Raw genomic sequence first — 21,145 nt, 5'->3', positions numbered from 1 at the left:
GACTAACTTTAGAAATAGTGTAAAAGTTTTGTCAAAGTTTATCGAAGTCATCAAAAGGTCCATCGATTACTTATTATTCTTGGGAAAACTCCAGCATATACCCATAATTGTATGTATAAGTAAGGGAAGTGAGCAATTAGGTTACTGTATTGGTAGGGATGGGATGGGATTAATAATTGGGATATACTGACTATACTTCCTAATGAAAACTTAAAAACTTACTTATTAAATACAATGGAATGTCTTTCCATAAAACTAATTTGTTCCACTTACGTTAAAAGTATCTACCATTTCCACATTTAGACACGCTTTATAAAATGCTAGAAGCTATTAAATTACGGAGGATCGATCCACCCATAAAAACGGACATGGGTAATCATGATAATCTAAAAAATTATACTGTATAGAGTCGCCAAACGTCTTCTTTTCTGCGTTACAAACATCTTATCTCTTTTACAATACCTTGAGTTAACGGATTTACAAACTTGCGTAATCATGTAATAATTACATTGATTTGGTTTGTAGATATTGTATAATTTTGTGACGAATGACAAATTTTCTGGCTTAATTAGCATCTTAAGGATAAAAGGCGATAGCGCATCACCAGCAAGCCCAATACCAGAAGTTGTCCCACCCAGTTTCGGTCAAAATTTGGATTGATTTTTCCAGTCATGTTTAAGGCACATTGGACCGTACTTTACCTCTCTCTCTACTTGGCGTTTATTTCTGCGGCTCAGGATGAGGACTTGATTGTGTGTCCGCCAAAAGTCGGTTGCCTTAGGGGAACTACAATGAATGGCTATCAAAATGGACCATTTGAGGCATTCATGGGCATACCCTATGCCGAGCCACCTCTAGGAGCACTAAGATTTCAGGTTAGTAGTGTGATAAAGGTTGACGAACCGAAATGAAAGGATCGAATAGAAATTATATTTTGATCCAAGAATATGCCCCTAGCAGTTTCTGATTGTACTTTCAATCTTTTTGGCTTCCATTTTAGAGTCCCAAAATAAAGGCAAGATGGTTTAACACCTATGATGCTACTAAGTTCAAATCGGATTGCATCCAAAAGAATTATCTCATATCTAATCCAACAGTATTCGGAGAAGAGGATTGCCTTTATTTAAACATCTACAGACCAAAGGTGAGCCCAAAAGTCATCCAAAATGTCGGCAGATGTTGAATGCCCGCACATTTTAGGTTCGTTTGCGTCTTTTACCCGTAATGATCTACATACATGGAGGAAGTTTCTTTAGCGGGTCAGCTGGTCCTTTAAATACTGGACCAGAGTATATTATGGACACAGAGTCGGTAATTTTGGTCACAATGTCTTATCGTTTGGGAGCTTTGGGTATGATAATTAACTAACCCTTTTTATATTAAAATCTAACTCCTCCACTTTCGTTCTCAGGTTTTATGTCCACTGGAGACTACAATATGCCTGGTAATTTTGGTCTTAAAGATCAAAATTTGGTATTTCAATGGGTTCGCCACAATATAGATTCTTTCGATGGCGATAACGACAAGGTTACCATCTTTGGCCATGATGCTGGGGCCGTTGCCACCCATATGCATTTAATAAATCCGTATTCTAAGAATCTCTTTCATAGAGTGATTAGCATGAGTGGAACGGCCAACGTTCCTTTTGCCATTACCAAAGATCCTCTGGCACAAGCTCGCAAAACTGCACACTTGTGCGAGATCCCAAATGCAAACACTTTAAGTACGGCCGAGCTTACTGAGGCTTTGAGATATGTTAACGCAAAAACATTAATCAACGCCGCTGATTGGGATGGACAACCCCTAACCCTTTATCGACCGGTGGTAGAACCTCCATCAATAGACGCGATCATACCAGCTGATCCAGAAAAGTTGATGAAAAGTATATACTTTCAGAAACGACCTTGGCTTCTAGGAACCGTTCCCCAAGAAGGAGCTGTACGTGCTATCAGCATTGTAGAAAATCCTGTATTACGTCGTGCGTTTAATAAGCGATTTGATTATTTTTTTGAAGAGTTATTGGAGTGGCCCAATCGGTTTACTCCAAAGCAAGGAAGGGACAAAACAGAAATAGTCGTATCTCAATACTTTGACGGGGTTTTTTGTTTAACGAAACGAACTAAGGCGGGGTTTATAGACGTAAGTGTAAACAAACTCATATTTATACGAGATCGTTCCAGTATCCTTTTTCATTAGACAATCACCGACAGAAGTTTTAAGCATCCTCTCTATGAAGCCATCTATGAATATTGGAAAATTCCAGGAGGCAAGTTTCCTCATTTCATGTACAGCTTTAACTATAAAGGACCCTTTAGTTATGCCTCGGTTTATACTGAAGCAAATGTGACTGGAAAATATGGAGTTGTTCATGGTGACGATTTGATATATTTGTTCCGTAGTCCTACCACATTTCTCGATTTTCATAAAAGTTCCGTAGAGGCAAAGGTTATCGAAAAATTTGTGAAATATATCGTAAATTTTGCAACATTTGGGTAAGTTTTTGTAATGTTGGAAATGCAAATTTATTTATTATTTTACCTAATGCTTTTTATGCTATCGACAGTTATACAGTCGATGTTCCACCGATCGGCTTTTGTGGCACAGACGTTTTAGATTCAAGACCCCATGGTATTTGTGATTACCATGAATTTGTGAACAATGACAATATTCCTGAGGGATTTGAAGTGGTAGTAAAATCCGATTTTCCAACCGCAAAAGTTAAATTATGGCAAGAGTTGTTAGAATAAACAATTGCTAATGCAATAAATTGTACCAGGAATACCATAAGCTAATATTTTTGTTTACACACGGAAGTTCAACAAATGCAAAACTTGAAGATATTGCAACAAGATCTCCTATGCATACATACTGATACGAAATTGTGAATTTCACTGCTAACAATGCATGCCGTGTGGCCCTTAGGTAAAAACTAAACTAAAACTCACCTGTTCGGGTCCTGACATACACTTATCCTTGTTGTTCTTCTCACTGGTTTCACTAGCACTATTTATTCACTTCTGCTTGTGTCGCCCGTCTCTGGGCAATCGCTTCAAAAATGTGTGCCGCTTTTGTGGAAACTCAGTTGATTCCTTAGGGCAGCTTCGCTTTGACTCGATGATGGCAGAACTCAATAATGTTCTCTTTCTCATTCTGACGGCATGAACCTTTGGTGCGTGCCTAGCTCCTAGAATGCCGGTACTCCCTCTACTTCCTTTCCAGTTTATGTATGTACATATGTATGTATGTAAGTACAATGTGCATGCATATGTATGTATATATAACGACGACGCTCTTGCTCTCTGGGCGATCGTCCTTAGCAGGAACACGTTCTACCCTCCAGAGTGAATCAAAACTTCAGTCGATGCATTTACCGTTAGCGAAGTTTTCTTCGCGACAGCCAGAAATAAAGGCCAGCATTCGTCACTTGTGAATAGATTTGCCATTTTTGATTTGTTCCCGTCAGGTCTGGCTTCATTTGTGATGGTTGCAAAATCGAGAAGTGGGAATCCAAGCTTTTTTAAATATTTAAATAGATTTTTTCCGCCTTGCTTTTTTTATCTCTATTCTCTTCTCTCACTTTTAGTGTTAGTCAACGTTAGCGACGATGTTAAGTTTGAGTTATCGACGGTCCTCTGTTAACCCTCTGTTACAACAGTGTTGACAGTTTGAGCAGACTTATCGACGGTCGTTACAGTTTAAACTAGTCATTCTACTACAAAAATAACAAATATATTTTGCTATATATAATCATGTTTACATGCTGCTAAGTTATCAATCCCGCTTACTAAACGAGTACACAGACCAAAGTTCTAAGAAAATCAGTTTTCTTCAAATTCCAATAACGGGCAAACATAACAAATTTGGTGGCTCTATATCTTATAGACTCTGAGATCTATGTATATACATAGGTGTTCATACAGACAGATGGACATAGAAACTAGCCGCTAGATCGACTCAGCTGTTGATCTGATCAAGAATATGTATATATACTTTATGGGGAAAGTATACGTACATATATAGAAAAAGCTGCCTTCTGCTGCTTAATACTCTTTTGGCCACATTAATATACAACTTCACCCTTTGGTTGTATGGTATACAAATAGCTAGCTATCCAGTTTCAGGTCAGAGTCTTATACATAAGTATGTATACATATGTGCATATGAATATTTGCGAGAGTAGTATATGTATATCTACTATATCTATAATTTTGTGGCGCGACCATTTGGGCGGCATCACACTACAATAATTGTATATTGTGACGAATGACAAATTTTATGGCTTATGCAACTTAGCTTTAAAGGGATAATAGGCGAAAGCCCTTCAGTATCAAACATAGTTATGGTTAATTCTTTGAATCGCTTTTTTCAAGTCATGTTTAAGCCATATTTGCCAGTGGTTTATCTCTCCCTCTGCCTGGTGTTTGTATCAGCTACTGATGATAATGAATTGTTGGTTGTGTGTCCGCCAAAATCAACTTGCATCAGGGGTGTATTTAGGCATACCTACAACACTGAATTTGAGGCATTTATGGGCATGCCTTATGCCTTGGCCCCTTTAGGAGAACTAAGATTTCGAGTAAGTTTTTTGTTAAAAAATTTTGCAATTCTTCAATACTCTCCGAGCTATGAGATACATATGTATGTATATCTTGTCAATTGTCTCTTAAAAACTTATTTTAGGACCCCATTAAGATGGTCAAACTTCCGTTTACAATTGATGGTACTAAGTCCAAGCCGAATTGCATTCAAAGAAATTATTTCTTAAATAGACAAAGAATATTTGGAAAAGAAGATTGTCTTTATTTAAATGTCTACAGACCAGTGGTGAGTCCACAAGATATTGGTAATATCAACAGAAAATGAAGACAGATGTCAAAATTTTACAGCAACGTTCTAGGATTTCGCCAGTGATGGTATATATATGGCGGTGGATTCAATAGTGGATCGGCTAGTTATTTATATACTGGTCCAGAGTATTTTATGGCCACACAATCGGTAATCTTGGTCACAGTGTCTTATAGATTGGGAGCCTTGGGTATGTTGGGTAAAATAAACTTTTACCATTTAAGTCCCAACATTTCCTTTCTTAAAAGGATTTCTGTCAACTGGGGATAATAGTATTTCTGGAAATTTTGGACTCAAAGATCAACACATGGCATTAAAATGGGTCCAGGAAAATATAGCCGACTTCGGGGGTGATAAGGACAAGGTGACGTTATTTGGTCATGGTGCTGGCGCCATTGCTACCCATTTGCATTTAATGAATCCCAACTCTGAGGGTCTCTTTCATAGAGTGATTAGCATGAGTGGCACGGCGAATAGTCCCTATGCCATTGAACGAAACCCACTCGAAAAAGCCCGGAACACTGCATTTTACTGTAATATAGAAAATGTAGACCATATAAGTACTACGAAACTTTCTAAGGCCCTGCGAAAAGTGAATGCACTAAAACTAGTTGAAGCTGAAGACTACGTTAAACGTTGGGTTGGGGATCCCAATACATATTACCGTCCAGTAATAGAGCCTCCAGGAAAGAACGCCTTTCTTACCCAAGATCCGGAAGAGTTGATCAGAACAGTAAATTACACAAAACTTCCTTGGCTTTTGGGCACTGTGCCCGAAGATGGAGCCAAGTGGGTAATTAATATTATGGAAAACTCTTCAGTGCTTCAGAATTTTAATTCCGAATTCCATTATAACCTTTTGGAGTTAATACAATTTCCTAATCGATTTAATGCAACTGTGAAAGATGAAAAATTAATTCAACTAGTACAGGATTATTTTGGTGGTACAAAGGAATTGCACGAAGGATCTTTAAGAGGATTTTTAGATGTAAGTAAAAAGTATCAAACATATAAGAACTTTAATTAATTTGATGTATAATCCCAGGTGATGACCGATAGAGGTTTCAAGCATCCGCTCTATAACGTTATTAGATATTATCTTCGAAATGTAGATACCGATGTGCACCCTATCTATATGTACAGTTTCAATTATAAGGGTCGTTTTAGTTCTGCCTCACTGTATGCAAAACGTATTACCAGAAATTATGGAGTTGTTCATGGCGATGATTTGCATTATTTGTTTCGCAGTCCTCTTTATTTTCGCGACTTTCATCGAAACTCTACCGAGGCCGCGATCGTCCAATTGTTTGTCAACTATTTTGTAACATTTGCCAAACACGGGTGAGTTGCGAAAATGAAATCATGTAAAGTCGACTCTATATCTCTGTCTTTATAGAAAACCCCTTAATTTTCCCACATTGGATTCTTGTGATACATCTGTTTTGGCCCATCGACCCAAAGGCATTTGTGACTATCATGAATTTTTCAATGCAAAATATAGTTTACAACACGTCAGAGTTAATAACGCATATCCAACTCAACGAGTTCGATATTGGTTGGATTTATTAGAGGAAAGCAGAAAATCTGAACTTGGAAATCCTTTCTATGGCACATACACCTCTGGTAAATAGGTTAAGTACTTCTAACCAAATTGAATTATTTTTTTTTATTTTATATTTTTTTTAATTATCCTCTAAGTCGAAAAATAATTGAAATATATGTTAATATCAATATATTAAAATTGATAACAAGTACTAACGTGACAAATTCAATTGCCTACCGTTGAAGGAATTGTTTTTTTTTTATCTTATTCAGCGCTTTCTCCTGTGGTGCGAAATCTAAATTTTTTCCTTTCTTCCGACCCTCTTAGCGTTTGTTACGTTAACCGATCGATAAAAGATCCGATAAATCAGGTAAACGGTTAACAAGTGTTGCGTTATTTTGGGTCGAAACTTTTGTGTGCATTTAGGCGAATTTTTCAAAATCCTTCTATATGCAGGAGTCTGTAAGTCCTATGTTAGCGATTAACAACCTTTTTAATAATCCTAAAATCAAGAAACACAGGTCACAAATGAGCATAGGAATAAAGCCCTTGTAATACTGAACGAGGAAGTTAACCGAAGAAACTGAAAGGTCCGCCGCAGTCACCACGCTGATGACCAAACTGAGCATAGTTCTAGACGAGATATAGATATCCTAATTGATAAAAACATGTGTTGCTGGGTAGTGACCTAATGTTCTCATGAAATCCATTCACTCACAGGTACTGGAGCAGATGCGGGAACAAGCGGCGAAGACTGAATCATGCCCAGCATGCGCGATGCGCAACCCCGCCGCCAAAACCACCGAAGAGGATCCAAAAGGACACCAGGACGAAAGACTCAGTGGAGCCAAAGAAGAACGTCAGGATCAAGAAACTGCAGCAGGCAGTGAAACTATCGCTTGGAGACACTGCTGAAGTCAAGGCGCTCAGCGACGCATCCAAGCTGAGCTTCAAAGGATTGTAACCAGACAGTAGCATGCATACTACGTACAAGGTATAAGCGGGATAACACGGCTCATAACACTCTCCGCAAAGATTGCCCGTTATTTGTGTAGACAGCCAAAAACAGTAAGGATTAAATTTTTACAACTGAACCTAAACCACTGCAGGCACAGGAGCTTCTAAAACAAATATTACGGGACTTTGGAGTGGAATTCTTATCTTTTTTATATTCCCACATACAGGATCACTTTATCGACTCAAACGCAAACGGTGTTAGAAAACTTCTGTATATTAAAATGTATCTGTATGAGAAATTCAGGTACCATTTCTTCTATAATTGCTTCTCAGATATGTCACAACTTGTTGGTTAAAATGGGAATCAATTGTTTGCTAACTTTTTAGTGTGTCATAAAATCTTCATTTAAGTATGAAATCGAGATTTTCTTGCAATTTCTTTAAGGTCTATCGCCTGTAGTTTTTTAATTTCCATGTTTGGTGCAGTTTATTTGACTTGCTTTAATGCTTATGGTGCTTCCTCTAAAATCACTTGCCATGATTTTATTTTCTCGGTTGGATATTCTGAATTTTTCTGTACTCTAAATCCATCTGGATCCGAATTACTATTCACGAATTCAATATAATCACAAATACCAATGGGTCGTGAATTTAAAACTTGTAAGGAGCAAACTTCGGTCTTTGGGACGTCGACAGGATGTCTGCAATAAGAAAAGTATGAATTGAAAAATTCACATGCATTTACAACATTATGACAACTTACCCAAATTTGGCAAAATTTACGAATAAATTCACAAACGATTTGATCACCTTTGCGTCATCGGACTGCTTATCAAAGTCGGGAAATAAAATAGGACTACGAAACAAATATAGCAAATCATCGGAATGAACAACTCCATATTTTCCGGTCACATTTGCTTGGTTATAAAGGGAGGCATAACTCTTAGGACCCTTATATTTGAAGCTGTATACGTATTGACGAATTCTCTCTGCATTCTTGCTTGTAGCATATTTTTTGATGGTTTGATAGAGAGGATGTTTGAAACCTCTGTCGGTGATCGACTAGTGAAAAACGGATATGGAATAAAACCGTATATAATGAGTCTGCTTATACTTACGTCCATAAAACCCTGTTTTGTTCCATTGTTTAGAAAATAAACTCCCTCTAAGTATTCGACTACAACTGATTCTGTTTTGTCCTTTCTCTCACTTGGAGTGAACCGGTTGGGCCACTCCATCATTTGTTCAAATAAATAATTGAAACGGTTATTGAACTCATTAAGTAATCTGGTATTTTCCAAAATGTTGACAAATCGCACAGCACCTTCTTGGGGGACAGTTCCCAGAAGCCAAGGTCGTTTTTCATATTTCGCTTCTCTTATTAGCTTTTCTGGATCAGCGCTAACGATTGACTCTAAGATTCCCGGAGGTTCTACGACCGGGCGGTAGTTGATCAAAGGATATACATCCCATTCTTTAAGGCCGTCACTGGCATTGATTAATGTTATTACATCGATTTCCCTGAGGGCCTCGGTAAGCTCTGCTAGACTTATAGATTCTGCATGTGGGATTCCACACAGTTCTGCAGTTTGTCGTGCTTGTGCCGAAGGATTCTTGGTAATGCCAAAAGGAACATTAGCCGTGCCACTCATAGTAATAACGCTATGAAAAAGATGCTTAGAGTACGGATTCAATAAATGCAAATGTGTGGCAACGGCACCAGCACCATGACCGAATAAGGTCACCCTATTCCGATCCCCATCGAAATAGGCTATGTTATCTCGGACCCATTTTAATGCCAATTCCTGATCTTTGAGACCGTAATTACCAGGCATATTGATGTCTCCAGTAGAGAGAAAACCTAAGAATGAAAGTAAAGCAATCGATTTAAGAAGAAAAGCCCTTAAATCATAAACATACCCAAAGCTCCCAATCTATAAGACATTGTGACCAAAATTACCGTCTCTGTATCCATGAAATACTCTGGTCCAGTCATTGCTGGACCAGCCGACCCGCTAAAGAAACCACCGCCATGTATATAAACCATTACGGGTAAGAGTTCATGACGTCGCTGTAAAACGAGGGCACAATCATTGACATCCTTTTTGCATTATAGATTTCCCGTGGACTTACCACTGGTCTGTAGACATTTAAATAAAGGCAATCCTCTTGCCCTTCTATTACTGGGTTAGGTAAAAGATGATTCTTTTGAATGCAATCTGCTTTGGCATCAGTACCATCAATTTCAAAAGGAAGTTTGACCATCTTAATGGGGCTCTAAAATGAGAGTGTAAAAGATAAATGACAAATGAGTAAGAAGCTTTATCTTTTGACCTAGGGAATATTCAAGACACGCTATATCTTCAAATGTAAAACGGAAACTTACTCGGAATCTTAGTATTCCTAAAGGTGGCAATGCATAGGGTATGCCCATGTATGCCTCAAATTTTCCCGTTTGATAACGATCCAAAAGAATGCCCCTGATGCAACCAACACTTGTCGGGCACACCAAAAGCTCGTCCTCGGATCGACGCTTGGATCTAACTGACGCTGCCACAAACACATGACACAGACAAAAGTAAAAAAGTAAATTTAATCGTAGCATCTCTTAAAAAATCCAAATTGGGTCCTCTAGACGGGACAACTTGGGTTACGAGACTCAACAGCTTTACCGCAACTATGAATGCTTCTAAAGAACTTTTGCCTTATATCCCTAAATTGCTAAGCTGTTGGTTAAGCCATTTAAATTGTCATTCGTCACAAGACTAACAACTAATTAACGAAGGATAACTTTGAGATTCAATTTTCAACAACATAACTGATATAACTTGCAATTTTTGCTCGTAAAAATGTAATATCCTCAAAAGAATCCTGTAAAGATTTTACCCCCTCGGAAGAGTTATCCAACATCAGGTATAAGATTATTTTTCTCAAATTTAACTCCATTTATTCGCTTCATTTTGTGAATTTTTATGTCTTTCGTTAATTACATTTGTATGGTTTAATTTTTTTTACCAATTAAATATAAATGTGTAAATAATATTTGAGAAATATTTGCGATCTTTAAGGGGTAGTTAAATGCAAGTTTTTGAATGTAAGTTCTTTATTGTATGTCTAACCATTAATATCTTGTGTTTTGAAACTTTATTTATACCTTTATGTTGCTCTTTTATCATCCAAATGCTCTCAATTGAAAGGATCGTGAAATCAACATCATGCCCTTGTTGTTTCCTCTCATTATCGGAAACACTGCAGTTGAATGTTAAGCCGATGATATAGGAAATAGGAATCTCGATAAGATTTAGAAAATACTCAAGCAAATTATGAATAATTAACTATGTGATAGCTCAAACTTTGGTATACCTGAACTATTAAAAAAAATATTAAGCAATGACATTACACAGGCCATCTAGATCACTATAGTTTGCTCGACTAAAGCAAGCTAGCGCAATTTTGTGGCTCTAATTCATATATGTAAATGTAGTCACCAAGATTTAATTATTGATACAGTCGGTCGGAACATAAGAAAGTCGACTATGTAAAATCCATAGATATTTATCTTAATATATATAAATCTCGTGTCACAATGTTTGTCCTCAATGGACTCCTAAACCACTCAACCGATTATAATAAAATTCGTCCACCATGTGCAGTTCGATCTAACTTGAGAGATAGGATAGTTTAAATCTCAAATTAGTCGCAATTTTAATTTTTCAAAAGCGGGCACAGCGAAGCGTGTCAGGGTTTCTAGTATTTATATATATTTTTTCCCCCATTGAAAACCTTTAGTGGCTTTCTGGTTAATGAATAATGGATACTTCTAATGTTATTATGAGTTCTTGGGACATAAGCCCAATTAGCTCATTTCTTTGATAAAGTAAAATGTTATTTAGTCGGAATCTCCATTTTTTGGTGCACAGTTGTATCTATTAGGAAAGAGCTAAATGAGATGGTTATACATCAGTTATCAGTCATAAATTATCTATTTTATAATATAATTTGACATTATTCTTATCATCCCCTACGCTTGAAAGAAATTTGCGATAACTACAGATGTATAAGTATAGGAGCGGCTTTATGATTCATTTATCTTTTAGGTTCGATACAAGAATTTATTATTATTTTCACACACAATTCATTTCATTGGCCTTATAAACTTCATTCCTTATTTTTACAAAATTATCTGCAGTATTTATTAGACTAATAAGCCTTGATGTTTGTATACCTAATACTTATAATTATCTAATCTAATGATATTCTTCTAATAATTCCATCCAAAATTTATATTCCTTTTTTCGATAGCGGGAACTTTTTCGAACTGTAAATTTATTTGGATCCGAAGAACTGTCCACAAATTCATGATAATCACAAATTTCTATAGGCCATTCGTCTAAAACTTGTAGGGTGCAAAATCTAAGTTGCGGAAAATCGGCTGGAAACCTGTAATAAGAAAAACATTAGGTAAAAGAGTCACTTGCGATTGAAACGTTTTGACACCTTACCCGAATTTGGCAAAATTTACGAAATACTTCACAAGCGATTCGATTACCTTGGCCTCATAGGACCTTCTATTAAATTCGGGAAATGCGAGATGTCTTTGAAACAGATAAAGCAAATCATCGCCATGAACGACTCCATAATTTTTGGACGTATTTGCATAGCTAAAAACCGAGAAATAACTAATAGGACCTTTGTAGTTGAAATTGTACATAAAGTAACGATTTTCTATGGGATTATTTGTTTCAGTAAACAATCTGACGGCTTTATAGAGAGGATGTTTAAAATTTCTGTCGGTGATTATCTAGTAGAAATAGATATTGGAATTAAAACATATACCTATATCAATTTATTTATACTTACATCCATAAAGGCTGCTTGACGGCTTTTTGTTAGTTTATGATCACCATTTAAGTATCTATCTACGACCATCTTTGTCTTCTGCTCTTTCTGCTCTTTAGTAAACCGACTGGGCCACTCCAATAAATCTTCAAGTATATAATCGAATTGCGCATTGAACGCATCGAATAATGTGGCATTTTCAATAATATTGGCAACACGCACGGCTCCCTCATTGGGGACGGTTCCCAGAAGCCAAGGTATTTTTGGATAGTGACATTCTTTCATAATCACTTCTGGATCATCTGTTAGAAAGGCGTCCGTTCTTTTAAGCTCTACTACTGGACGGTAAGCGGAAAATGGATCTCCATACCAAAATTTAACACCATCTTCTGTATTGACTAATGTTTCTGCATCAACGTTTCTAAGTGCCTCAGTGAGCTCGGCCGTACTTATAGTGTATGCATTTGGAATTCCACACAATTCCGCAGTTCTACGAGCTTGTGCCAGTGGATTTTTGTTCATGGCATGAGGAGCATTCGCTGTGCCACTCATGCTAATCACTCTATGGACAAGTCCCCTTGACATCGGACTCAATAAATGCAAATGGCTGGCAATGCCGCCAAATCCATGACCGAATAAGGTTACCATCTGACTGTCGCCACCAAAATCGAATATATTCTCGCGAACCCACTTTAATGCCAAATTCTGATCTTTTAGCCCAAAATTACCAAGCATATGGTCATCTCCAGTGGACAAAAAACCTAAAAAAAAGTGACGAGAGGTTTATGAAACAGTAGAAAGCCTTGTGAAATCTCATACCCAAAGGTCCCAATCTATAACTGACTGTTACCAAGATTACCGATTCGCTATCCATAAAATACTGCGCTCCAGAGGTTAGGGGAGAATATGATCCACTAAAGAAACCACCGCCATGGATATAGACCATTACGGGTAAAAGATCTGGCGAATACAGCTGTAAAATGAAGAAGTAGATTATTTTGTGTTGATATTTCAGATGTTTTATTGGCTTACCGATGGTCTGTAGACATTTAAATAAAGACAATCCTCTTCTCCTTGTATTACTGGAGCGGGTATCACAAGTTTTTTTATGCATACTGCTTTGAGATTAGTAGCATCATAAATATCATTCCATTTTGGTTTCTTTTGAGGGCTCTGAACAATAGAGTAGAATAATTGAAAGCATTCGTTAATCTCACAGATCCAATTTGCAAATCGGACATGAAACTTTATCAACACTCACCTTGAATCTTAGTGGCCCTAAAGGTGGCTTGGCATAGGGGATTCCCATGAATGCGTGAAATGTTTGCGTTTGATAACCATCCATATAAGTGCCCTTGATGCAACCGACAGTTTGCGGACACACTAACAAAGGATCTTCGTCTCTCGGACGATTGCGCCTGCCAAACGCTGTAAGGATCACCAGGCAGACACAAAGGTAAAACACAGGCAAATGTGACTTGAACATGACATCCAAAGTTGGGCTTCTAGTCGGGACAACTTCGGGAAACAACTATGTGTTCCTCGTAAGCCGATTTCGCCTTTTATTTCTAACTGGAGAGCTAACACAAGATTAGCAACAGTTCAGCTTAGCATTATAGTTGGATAGCTTGTTAAGCCACAAAATTTGCATTCGTCACATGTATATAAAATTTAATAATTAATATATTTTTAAAAATGACTGTTTATGATGATGATGTTACATTGTTTGTTTTATCTATTTTTTAATAATTAAATTTTAGGCTTAACATGAACTAAATTTTATTTGTTTCAATAGAAATATAATTTGAATAGATGACGCTATTCAATAGATTATAATATACTGTCACCCTTTGTATCATTGTATATAAAGAAAAGATCGTTTCATAATAATGCAAGCAGAACTTATGATGTAATTACATTTCAACTAAATAGCTGGGATTAGATAATTGGACAATTGATCAAGTCATATATCTATAATCATATATGTTAAATTGTATCTCTTTATTGCGATATATGCATATTTACCAAGGCGGTCCTAAAGGCACTCCTATCATTGGAGAAAACGTTGTCAACATTGTCGTTTTTCAGGTCGACACCATTAAAACAACAATTCTCTAACTTCTTCGGCCTAATGTTTTAATGTTTCTTTTCTCTTGCAATTGGGCATCGAAATGCCCTAATATTTTGATAGTTGAGTAGTATTTAGTCGTCTGAACAGAGTCAAACACTGCTCTAAAGTCATTAAGCGTTTGATCGGAGAGAAAAAACACTTCGTCCATTGCACCGAAAGCTTACTTAAGTGACTCAAGTGCACTTTTAGCTATCGCAAATATAGAAATTGGATACATATATCCTCCGTGGTAGAGATTGTGTTTGAAACAATTTTTAGACATCGCTATCGAACGAAATAAGATAGAAAATATATAAAATTTATGAGAACTAAAATGTATGTATATTGCTTTTAAATAATGTGTGTCAAAATAACTATTTTAATGCGATTTTTATAAAATATGATAGCAAATGTTATTTGAAGATATGATCTCTTATAGACTCTCATCAGCTCATAGCTGACGGATTCTTTTCCGTTTACGGGGTGTGAATAGGAAATATACATATACTTTTACTTAAAAGTATAATATATACTTATATATTATATTCCGTATAAACGTCTATTCAAAAACGAAAAATTAGGATTAAAATATGATATTAAAATATCAAAACCCACTAAAGGCCACTTAAATATACCATTTCAACCCCAGAATGCATGGTATACATAATTATCAAAAGTGTTCCACGATCTCATCTAGAATTAACTTTAAGTTACCGTTAAGTGCCAACTTGTTTGCTTTAAATAGCATGAAATTGACCGATAAAGTCAGTACTCGGTTTTAAGCTTTATTTAGTTATATAAAAACTTTTGTAATATGTTGTGAAGAAATTCCCCATTTTAGTATGAAATTGAGATTTGATTGCAATTTCTTCAAGGTCTAGCACCTGGTATTATATAACTTCCGTGTTTGAAGCTATTAGAAGTATTCTTTAATAGGATTTATTAGACTTGCTTTAATGTTCGTGCATCTCACGCTAGTTCCTCTTAAAATTCTTGCCAAATTTAAACATTTTCCGTTCGATATTCGGAATCCATCTGGATTCGAATTAGTGCTCACAAATTCAATATAATCACAAATGCCATTGGGCCTGGTTTTCAAAACTTGTGGAGTGCAAAATTCTGTAAATTTTATTCGATATCTGCAAGAACAAAGGCAATAACATGACAACTTACCTGAATCTGAAGAAATTTGCGAAACATTTTACAAACATTTGGATTACCTTGGCTACATTGGAATACATTATTGTGGATCCATTTTAAAGCCAAATTCTGATCTTTGAGACCAAAACTACCAGGCATATTGTGATCTCCAGTGGACAGGAAACCTAAGAAAATAACATACCCAATGCTCTCGGTCTAAAAGCCATTGTGACCAAGATTACCGACTGTGTGTCCATAAAATACTCCGGTCCAGTGATTGAAGGACCAGTTGACCCGTTAAAGAACCCACTGCCATGTATATAGACCATTACGGGTAAAACATCTGACTACCAAAGCTGTAATATGAGCTCACCTTCAAATTCACTATCTGTTGACTTTTACAGATGTCCTTAGCTCTGGTCTGTAGACATTTGAATAAAAACAATCCTCTTGTCCGTATATTATTGGATTAGGTAAGGGATAATTTTTTTGGCTTTAATATCATTATATATGTCATCCCATTTGGTTTTTTCTTTGATAATCCGTAGCTGCTAAAGACAATTGGATACAAATATAATTCAACCAATAAAGCAGTTTATAAAAATGAATCGAATTTTTGATCCAACATTTGGAAATCTTTGAACATTCTCGAAAACAGAACCATGTAACTTCGTATCGATTTTATTGATTTTAGATCCCCGAAGGATGGCCAGGATTGACAGAGTAACTGATGCCAGTAAGAAAAGCCACATTGCATGAGTAAATATTATCTCTTACCTACATATAACAGCAACATCCGGAGAAGAGGATTGTCTCTATTAAAATGTCTACAGAATAGTGGTAAGTAAACGAGACATTTCAAATGTCAACTAAATATAAATTCGTCTCTTTTTCACAGATTTGCGTTTGCCCATCATGGTCTATATACATGCAAGTAGATTCTTTGTTGGATCAGCTGATCCTTCAAGCAGTGGTCCAGAGTATTTTATGAATTCACAAGCTGTAATCTTGGCCACAGTGACTTATAGAGTTGGAGTTTTGGGTACGTTATTTAATACAAATTTTATTAATTTAATTCAAAATATTCTCTTGCCGTTTTAGGTTTTCTTTCCACTGATGATCACAATATGCCTGGTAATTTTGGTCTCAAAGACCAGAATTTGGCATTAATGTGGTTCCGAGATAATTTATATACTTACAACGTCGGCGAAAAGTGACCTTATTAGGTCAAGGTATTACTGGAATTGCCATTCATTTGAGTTTATTGAATCGCAGCTTCATATTTGCATGAGTCGCGCCACAAATCCCTCTGGATGAAGCTCTAAACGTTGCAGAAGTTTGTAATATTGCAAATGCAGGAACTATAAGTGAAGAAGATCTCGAATCTTTATTTAATGTAGGAGACTCCTTTATATATTAGATGGTAGATCCGTATCAGCACTACAGACATAGTTATTGAAAAAAAGACCAGAGGGATTATGAATTAGGAACTCCATACAAAAGAGCCATAATTGCTTCTTTTGACAAGATTGGGTAAGTTGTAGTCCTTGACTTTAAATTTCATACGTTTTATTATGTCCCTGTTATTGTAGAGCATCCAGCATTCTTCGCAATGGCTCTTGGAAATCGTCGCAAACTTCCGCAGTAAAATTTTTGGCACCAAACCCGATTCCTTTTGTGAAAATCTCGAATTTGTAGATGATATTTAAAAAGGTTTTAAAGTGTTAGTCAAAAACTAATTCTTAACTGATAAAGTTAAATAATAAATATGTTCAGAAATATGTTATAAAATATAGTATACATACTTTTAAGTTTGAATATGTGTAAGTTCATCATTTGGAAAAGACACGCTAGACACTCAATTTTTAATTGCTGATTAAAGTTTACATGATTTTCGACTTTTGTCTTAAATATAACATTAAAAGGGGTTATGGAAACGGAACAAGCTAACAAAGTCTTGGAAGGCTTCTGGGCTTTCAATTGCACACAAAAATTGGAAAAATCAAAACAAGAATAGAATATTGAAGTCATGACTCTGGTTATGGGACAAATATTTGAAACGGCATGGAAAGCTGTTTCATTTAAACTAAATGTTTAATATCTAAATGGTTGGATTCTATGAATCTATTCCAAACAGGATGTTTGCAGTTTATTAATTGTTTTTGTTTTTTTTTTTTTTTTTTTTGTTACACTTGAATAACATGTATTATTCTATATTTTAAGTTGTGATTAGCAAAAGGATAATTCTATACTTTTGACATGATATTTGAAGGTCGCAATATGACAGATTCTAAAAAAAATTATTTTTTTCACCCATATTTAAAGACAAATCAAATGGAAAATAGTTTAAACAGCTAAAATCATTAAAATTGTGGTTTCACTTGATGCATGGTATACCGAGGTCGACGCGACGACTAACTTTCTGTCTCCGATTAACCAAAGACAGCTTTTAGAAACTTTGCCATTATAGTCTATATTTCTGCTACGGTTATAGGTATTAAATTCTCTTGATATAGATAATTACTATAATATGTAAATAAGTTTTGAAACTGCAATAAAGGTCAACCATTTAAAAATGATAAGCGTTCAAAAAGGATTAAGTGTTAATGTACTTATAATTGAAGGTTGATAATCTTTTAAAAGAGAGTCAATGGCTTTAATATAGAATATAGACAGATTATTTCTTCTACTAGATTTTGAGAAAAGAAAAATTTGAGAAATCATCACAATGATATTGGTGATAAAAATCGACACTTAATTATTAAAATTCTTTATTGTTATACAAGATTTATATAATAATGTTTCATAATCTTGTGACGAATGGTCAATTTTATGGCTTAAGTAACTTCTTAGCCTCATTGGAATAAAAGGCGAAAGTGCTTCCCAAAAATGAAGTAGTTAAGCCAACAACTCGATCCATACCATTCGATCTATTTAATAAAAGAAGACCCAAAATTGGTTTTCTTTTGACCATGTTTAAATCACGTTTAACCGTTGTTTACCTCGGTCTTTGCCTGGCGTCGATCACAGTGTGTGTCCTTGGACAGCTTCCAGAGGATGATGAATTAGTGGCATGTGCCGCATATAGCGGTTGCTTCAAGGGCACTTATATGGAAGGCTTTCAATCGCAACAATTTCTAGCCTTTATGGGCATTCCTTATGCCATACCACCCTTGGGAGATCTGAGATTTGGTGTGAGTTTTAGATGAAAATAACTCTTTCTCTATAGTCTTCTAATTATATTCTCAATTTTAGAGCCCACGAAGGGCGGGAAGGAATCCCGACACAGTTGATGCCACTAAGCCAAAACCGGATTGCATACGCAAAGAGTATCTCTCAGCACAACCAGTAATATCCGGAGATGAAGATTGTCTCTATTTGAATGTCTACAGACCAATGGTAAGTCAGCAAGATATTTAAAATGAATCACGAAATTTAGATACCTTGATTTTACAGCCTTTGTCGGAAGAGCTTTTGCCTGTCATGGTCTATATACATGGAGGTGGTTTCATTGGTGGATCAGCTGGTCCTTCAGTCAGTGGGCCAGAGTATTTTATGGACTCACAAGCTGTAGTCTTGGTCACAGTGTCCTATAGAGTGGGAGTTTTAGGTATGTTATTTAATATAGTATTAAAATGGTTGCGAGATGATAATGTAAGGTGTACCCAAGTCTGTCATGTGGATCAGTGAATTGTTTTCGTACAGATTGTGAGCTATAAGGATAACCCTTGGTATCCATATGAATATTTCAATTTACTCTAACTATTTCTATATATAATTGCTCCCATAGGAAAAACCGATAGGAGATTGTTTTAGAAATTTTTTGTTTGTTTGTCATCAGATACACAAATTCATGAGTATTATAGTCAATCACTTTTATATGTATATTATACTTACTTATACTTTAGATGAACTCATTTTATTCTCCCTTAGGTTACCTTTCCACTGGTGATGAGAACATGCCTGGTAATTATGGCCTCAAAGATCAGCTTTTGGCATTGAAGTGGGTCAGAGATAATATTCACGGTTTTGGAGGCGATTACGACGAAGTGACCTTATTTGGTCACGGTATAGACGGTGTTGCCACCCATTTGCATTTATTAAATCGAAATTCTGCGGGTCTTTTCCGCAAAGTGATTAGTATGAGTGGCACGGCGAATGTTCCAATTGCCATTAACCGAAAACCACTGGAACAAGCCCGAAAAGTTGCAGAACTTTGTGGAATCGATAATGCCGACACTATAAATACAGTTGAGCTTACAGACGCCCTAAAAACAGTTGATTTAGAAACTTTAATTAATGCAGAAGATGGCTTTAAATATTTTGGGGCAGATCCTTTGTACGTTTTTCGTCCGGTTATAGAAGAAAACGTGCAGGGCGCCTTTTTAATCGAAGAACCTGTAGACGCTATAGAATACGGACACTATCAAAAAGTGCCATGGCTCTTGGGAACCGTAGAAACAGAGGGCGCTCTGCGTACAATCAACATCAACGAGAATCCCTACTTGCGTGATCAACTTAATTCGAATTTCTCTAATATATTGAAGCAGTTAGTCGAATTTCCAAGTCAGTTTAATGAACAACAAAAAAATGATAGAACAGAACTTCTTATAAAACAATATTTGAATGAAATTCATGCATTGGGACCCCAAACAATATATGGATTTTTAAATGTAAGTGAAAACAAACTCCCATATAAAAAATTTGTTTCATTATTTGTTTTTTTTTTTTTAGATAATGACTGACAGACATTTCAAGCATCCCCTCTACACAGCCGTTAGAGATTATGTTCGATCTGGAGAAAATCGTGTCCTTATGTATAACTTCAATTATAAAGGCCCTGTTAGTTACGCCTCAGTTTACGCCAAGGCAAATCCCTCTAGAGATTATGGAGTTGTTCATGGCGATGATTTGATTTATTTATTCCGTAGTCCCCGTTTCTTCCCCGATTTTAGCAAAGATTCTAAAGAAGCCAAGTTGATTACACAGTTTGTTGCATATTTCGTTGAGTTTGCCAGAAACGGGTGAGTTGTCTTGAAAGTTGGTGTGTATTACCTTACATTTGATTTCAATGTCCCTATCCTTGTAGAGCAATCCACAATCAGCCTGCTTTGAGTCCTTGCTCAGCTAACATCTTCGGCAATCCACCCGATGGCTTCTGTGAATATCATTCCTTCGAAAATGATGATGGTGAAAATGGTTTTAAAGTTGTTGTTAAAGACCAATTTCACACTAATAGAGTTCAATACTGGTTATATTTATTGGAGTAAAGATGAAACTTATGCTTAGATAGTAATATAGTTCTATAATAAATAGTAAAATAAATTATAAAAAATTAAGAGTTTATATCGACTAATTTTCTTTCCTTCTGCTTGGTTTTGGCGCTTAAACTGGTATCCTATAGAAAGAAATAATTTTTTAACGGTACTTTTTTTCTTAATAAACACAAAGCATGTGTTTTTTCGCGCGTGTAATATGATCTGCTGCATGTAGTGTTTTGCAGAAATTTAAATAAAAAATCTATTTATGCTGCAATTCAACAAAAAATTATTTCAAAATATACCATACGAATAAAAAAATTTAAAATTTCTATTCAATACTTTTTTTTACGCTCAGATGCCCAAGAGTGCCTTGAGACACTTATTGCCCTTTTTTTTACTTAAAAAAAATTGTTCTTCTTATTTTCCTCCAATAGTTTAGAAAACAGCATT

General features: G+C 35.9%; 4 protein-coding genes and 2 long non-coding RNA genes across 7 annotated transcripts; 4 read left to right on the top strand and 2 right to left on the bottom strand.

Moving 5' to 3' along the window:
- Nucleotides 1-610: 610 nt before the first annotated feature.
- Nucleotides 611-2,787, top strand: LOC6640211 (juvenile hormone esterase). The gene is made up of 6 exons (XM_023182180.2): nucleotides 611-875; nucleotides 1,001-1,144; nucleotides 1,201-1,351; nucleotides 1,412-2,139; nucleotides 2,197-2,492; nucleotides 2,564-2,787. Exons 1-6 carry the CDS (start codon nucleotides 672-674, stop codon nucleotides 2,745-2,747), a joined length of 1,707 nt encoding a protein of 568 aa, XP_023037948.1. The 5' UTR covers nucleotides 611-671; the 3' UTR covers nucleotides 2,748-2,787.
- Nucleotides 2,788-4,355: 1,568 nt separating this feature from the next.
- Nucleotides 4,356-6,536, top strand: LOC26529636 (juvenile hormone esterase). The gene is made up of 6 exons (XM_047009960.1): nucleotides 4,356-4,576; nucleotides 4,681-4,857; nucleotides 4,915-5,035; nucleotides 5,094-5,833; nucleotides 5,891-6,186; nucleotides 6,242-6,536. Exons 1-6 carry the CDS (start codon nucleotides 4,373-4,375, stop codon nucleotides 6,474-6,476), a joined length of 1,773 nt encoding a protein of 590 aa, XP_046865916.1. The 5' UTR covers nucleotides 4,356-4,372; the 3' UTR covers nucleotides 6,477-6,536.
- Nucleotides 6,537-7,601: 1,065 nt separating this feature from the next.
- Nucleotides 7,602-13,737, bottom strand: LOC6640104. Its single transcript, XM_047009959.1, has 12 exons — nucleotides 13,446-13,737; nucleotides 13,217-13,357; nucleotides 13,004-13,157; nucleotides 12,206-12,945; nucleotides 11,848-12,146; nucleotides 11,599-11,785; nucleotides 9,732-9,950; nucleotides 9,479-9,622; nucleotides 9,266-9,416; nucleotides 8,464-9,206; nucleotides 8,109-8,407; nucleotides 7,602-8,046 (listed from the first exon to the last, which is right to left on the bottom strand). Exons 1-12 carry the CDS (start codon nucleotides 13,668-13,670, stop codon nucleotides 7,854-7,856), a joined length of 3,495 nt encoding a protein of 1,164 aa, XP_046865915.1. The 5' UTR covers nucleotides 13,671-13,737; the 3' UTR covers nucleotides 7,602-7,853.
- A 1,475-nt stretch (nucleotides 13,738-15,212) lies between these two features.
- Nucleotides 15,213-17,332, top strand: LOC111519848. Of its 2 annotated transcripts, none has more exons than XR_006953979.1 (6): nucleotides 15,213-15,768; nucleotides 15,839-15,907; nucleotides 15,983-16,274; nucleotides 16,333-16,476; nucleotides 16,536-16,967; nucleotides 17,027-17,332. It is a non-coding gene; the product is annotated as an uncharacterized LOC111519848 (long non-coding RNA). The 2 variants fall into 2 exon arrangements; XR_002724511.2 differs by having other exon boundaries at nucleotides 15,217-15,768; nucleotides 16,129-16,274.
- Nucleotides 16,797-17,894, bottom strand: LOC124460022. Its single transcript, XR_006953980.1, has 2 exons — nucleotides 17,240-17,894; nucleotides 16,797-17,119 (listed from the first exon to the last, which is right to left on the bottom strand). It is a non-coding gene; the product is annotated as an uncharacterized LOC124460022 (long non-coding RNA).
- A 455-nt stretch (nucleotides 17,895-18,349) lies between these two features.
- Nucleotides 18,350-20,773, top strand: LOC6640534 (juvenile hormone esterase). The gene is made up of 6 exons (XM_002063319.4): nucleotides 18,350-18,628; nucleotides 18,690-18,833; nucleotides 18,891-19,044; nucleotides 19,368-20,107; nucleotides 20,169-20,458; nucleotides 20,524-20,773. The coding sequence occupies exons 1-6, from the start codon at nucleotides 18,407-18,409 to the stop codon at nucleotides 20,702-20,704; spliced, it is 1,731 nt and encodes a 576-aa protein (XP_002063355.2). The 5' UTR covers nucleotides 18,350-18,406; the 3' UTR covers nucleotides 20,705-20,773.
- The last annotated feature ends 372 nt before the right edge of the window (nucleotides 20,774-21,145 follow it).

This window comes from Drosophila willistoni (genome assembly GCF_018902025.1).
Source record: "Drosophila willistoni isolate 14030-0811.24 chromosome 2L unlocalized genomic scaffold, UCI_dwil_1.1 Seg196, whole genome shotgun sequence".
NCBI classification, from domain to species: domain Eukaryota; kingdom Metazoa; phylum Arthropoda; class Insecta; order Diptera; family Drosophilidae; genus Drosophila; species Drosophila willistoni.
The sequence above is the reverse complement of the archived record's forward strand: the minus strand, read 5'-3'. Positions and strand labels throughout refer to the sequence as shown.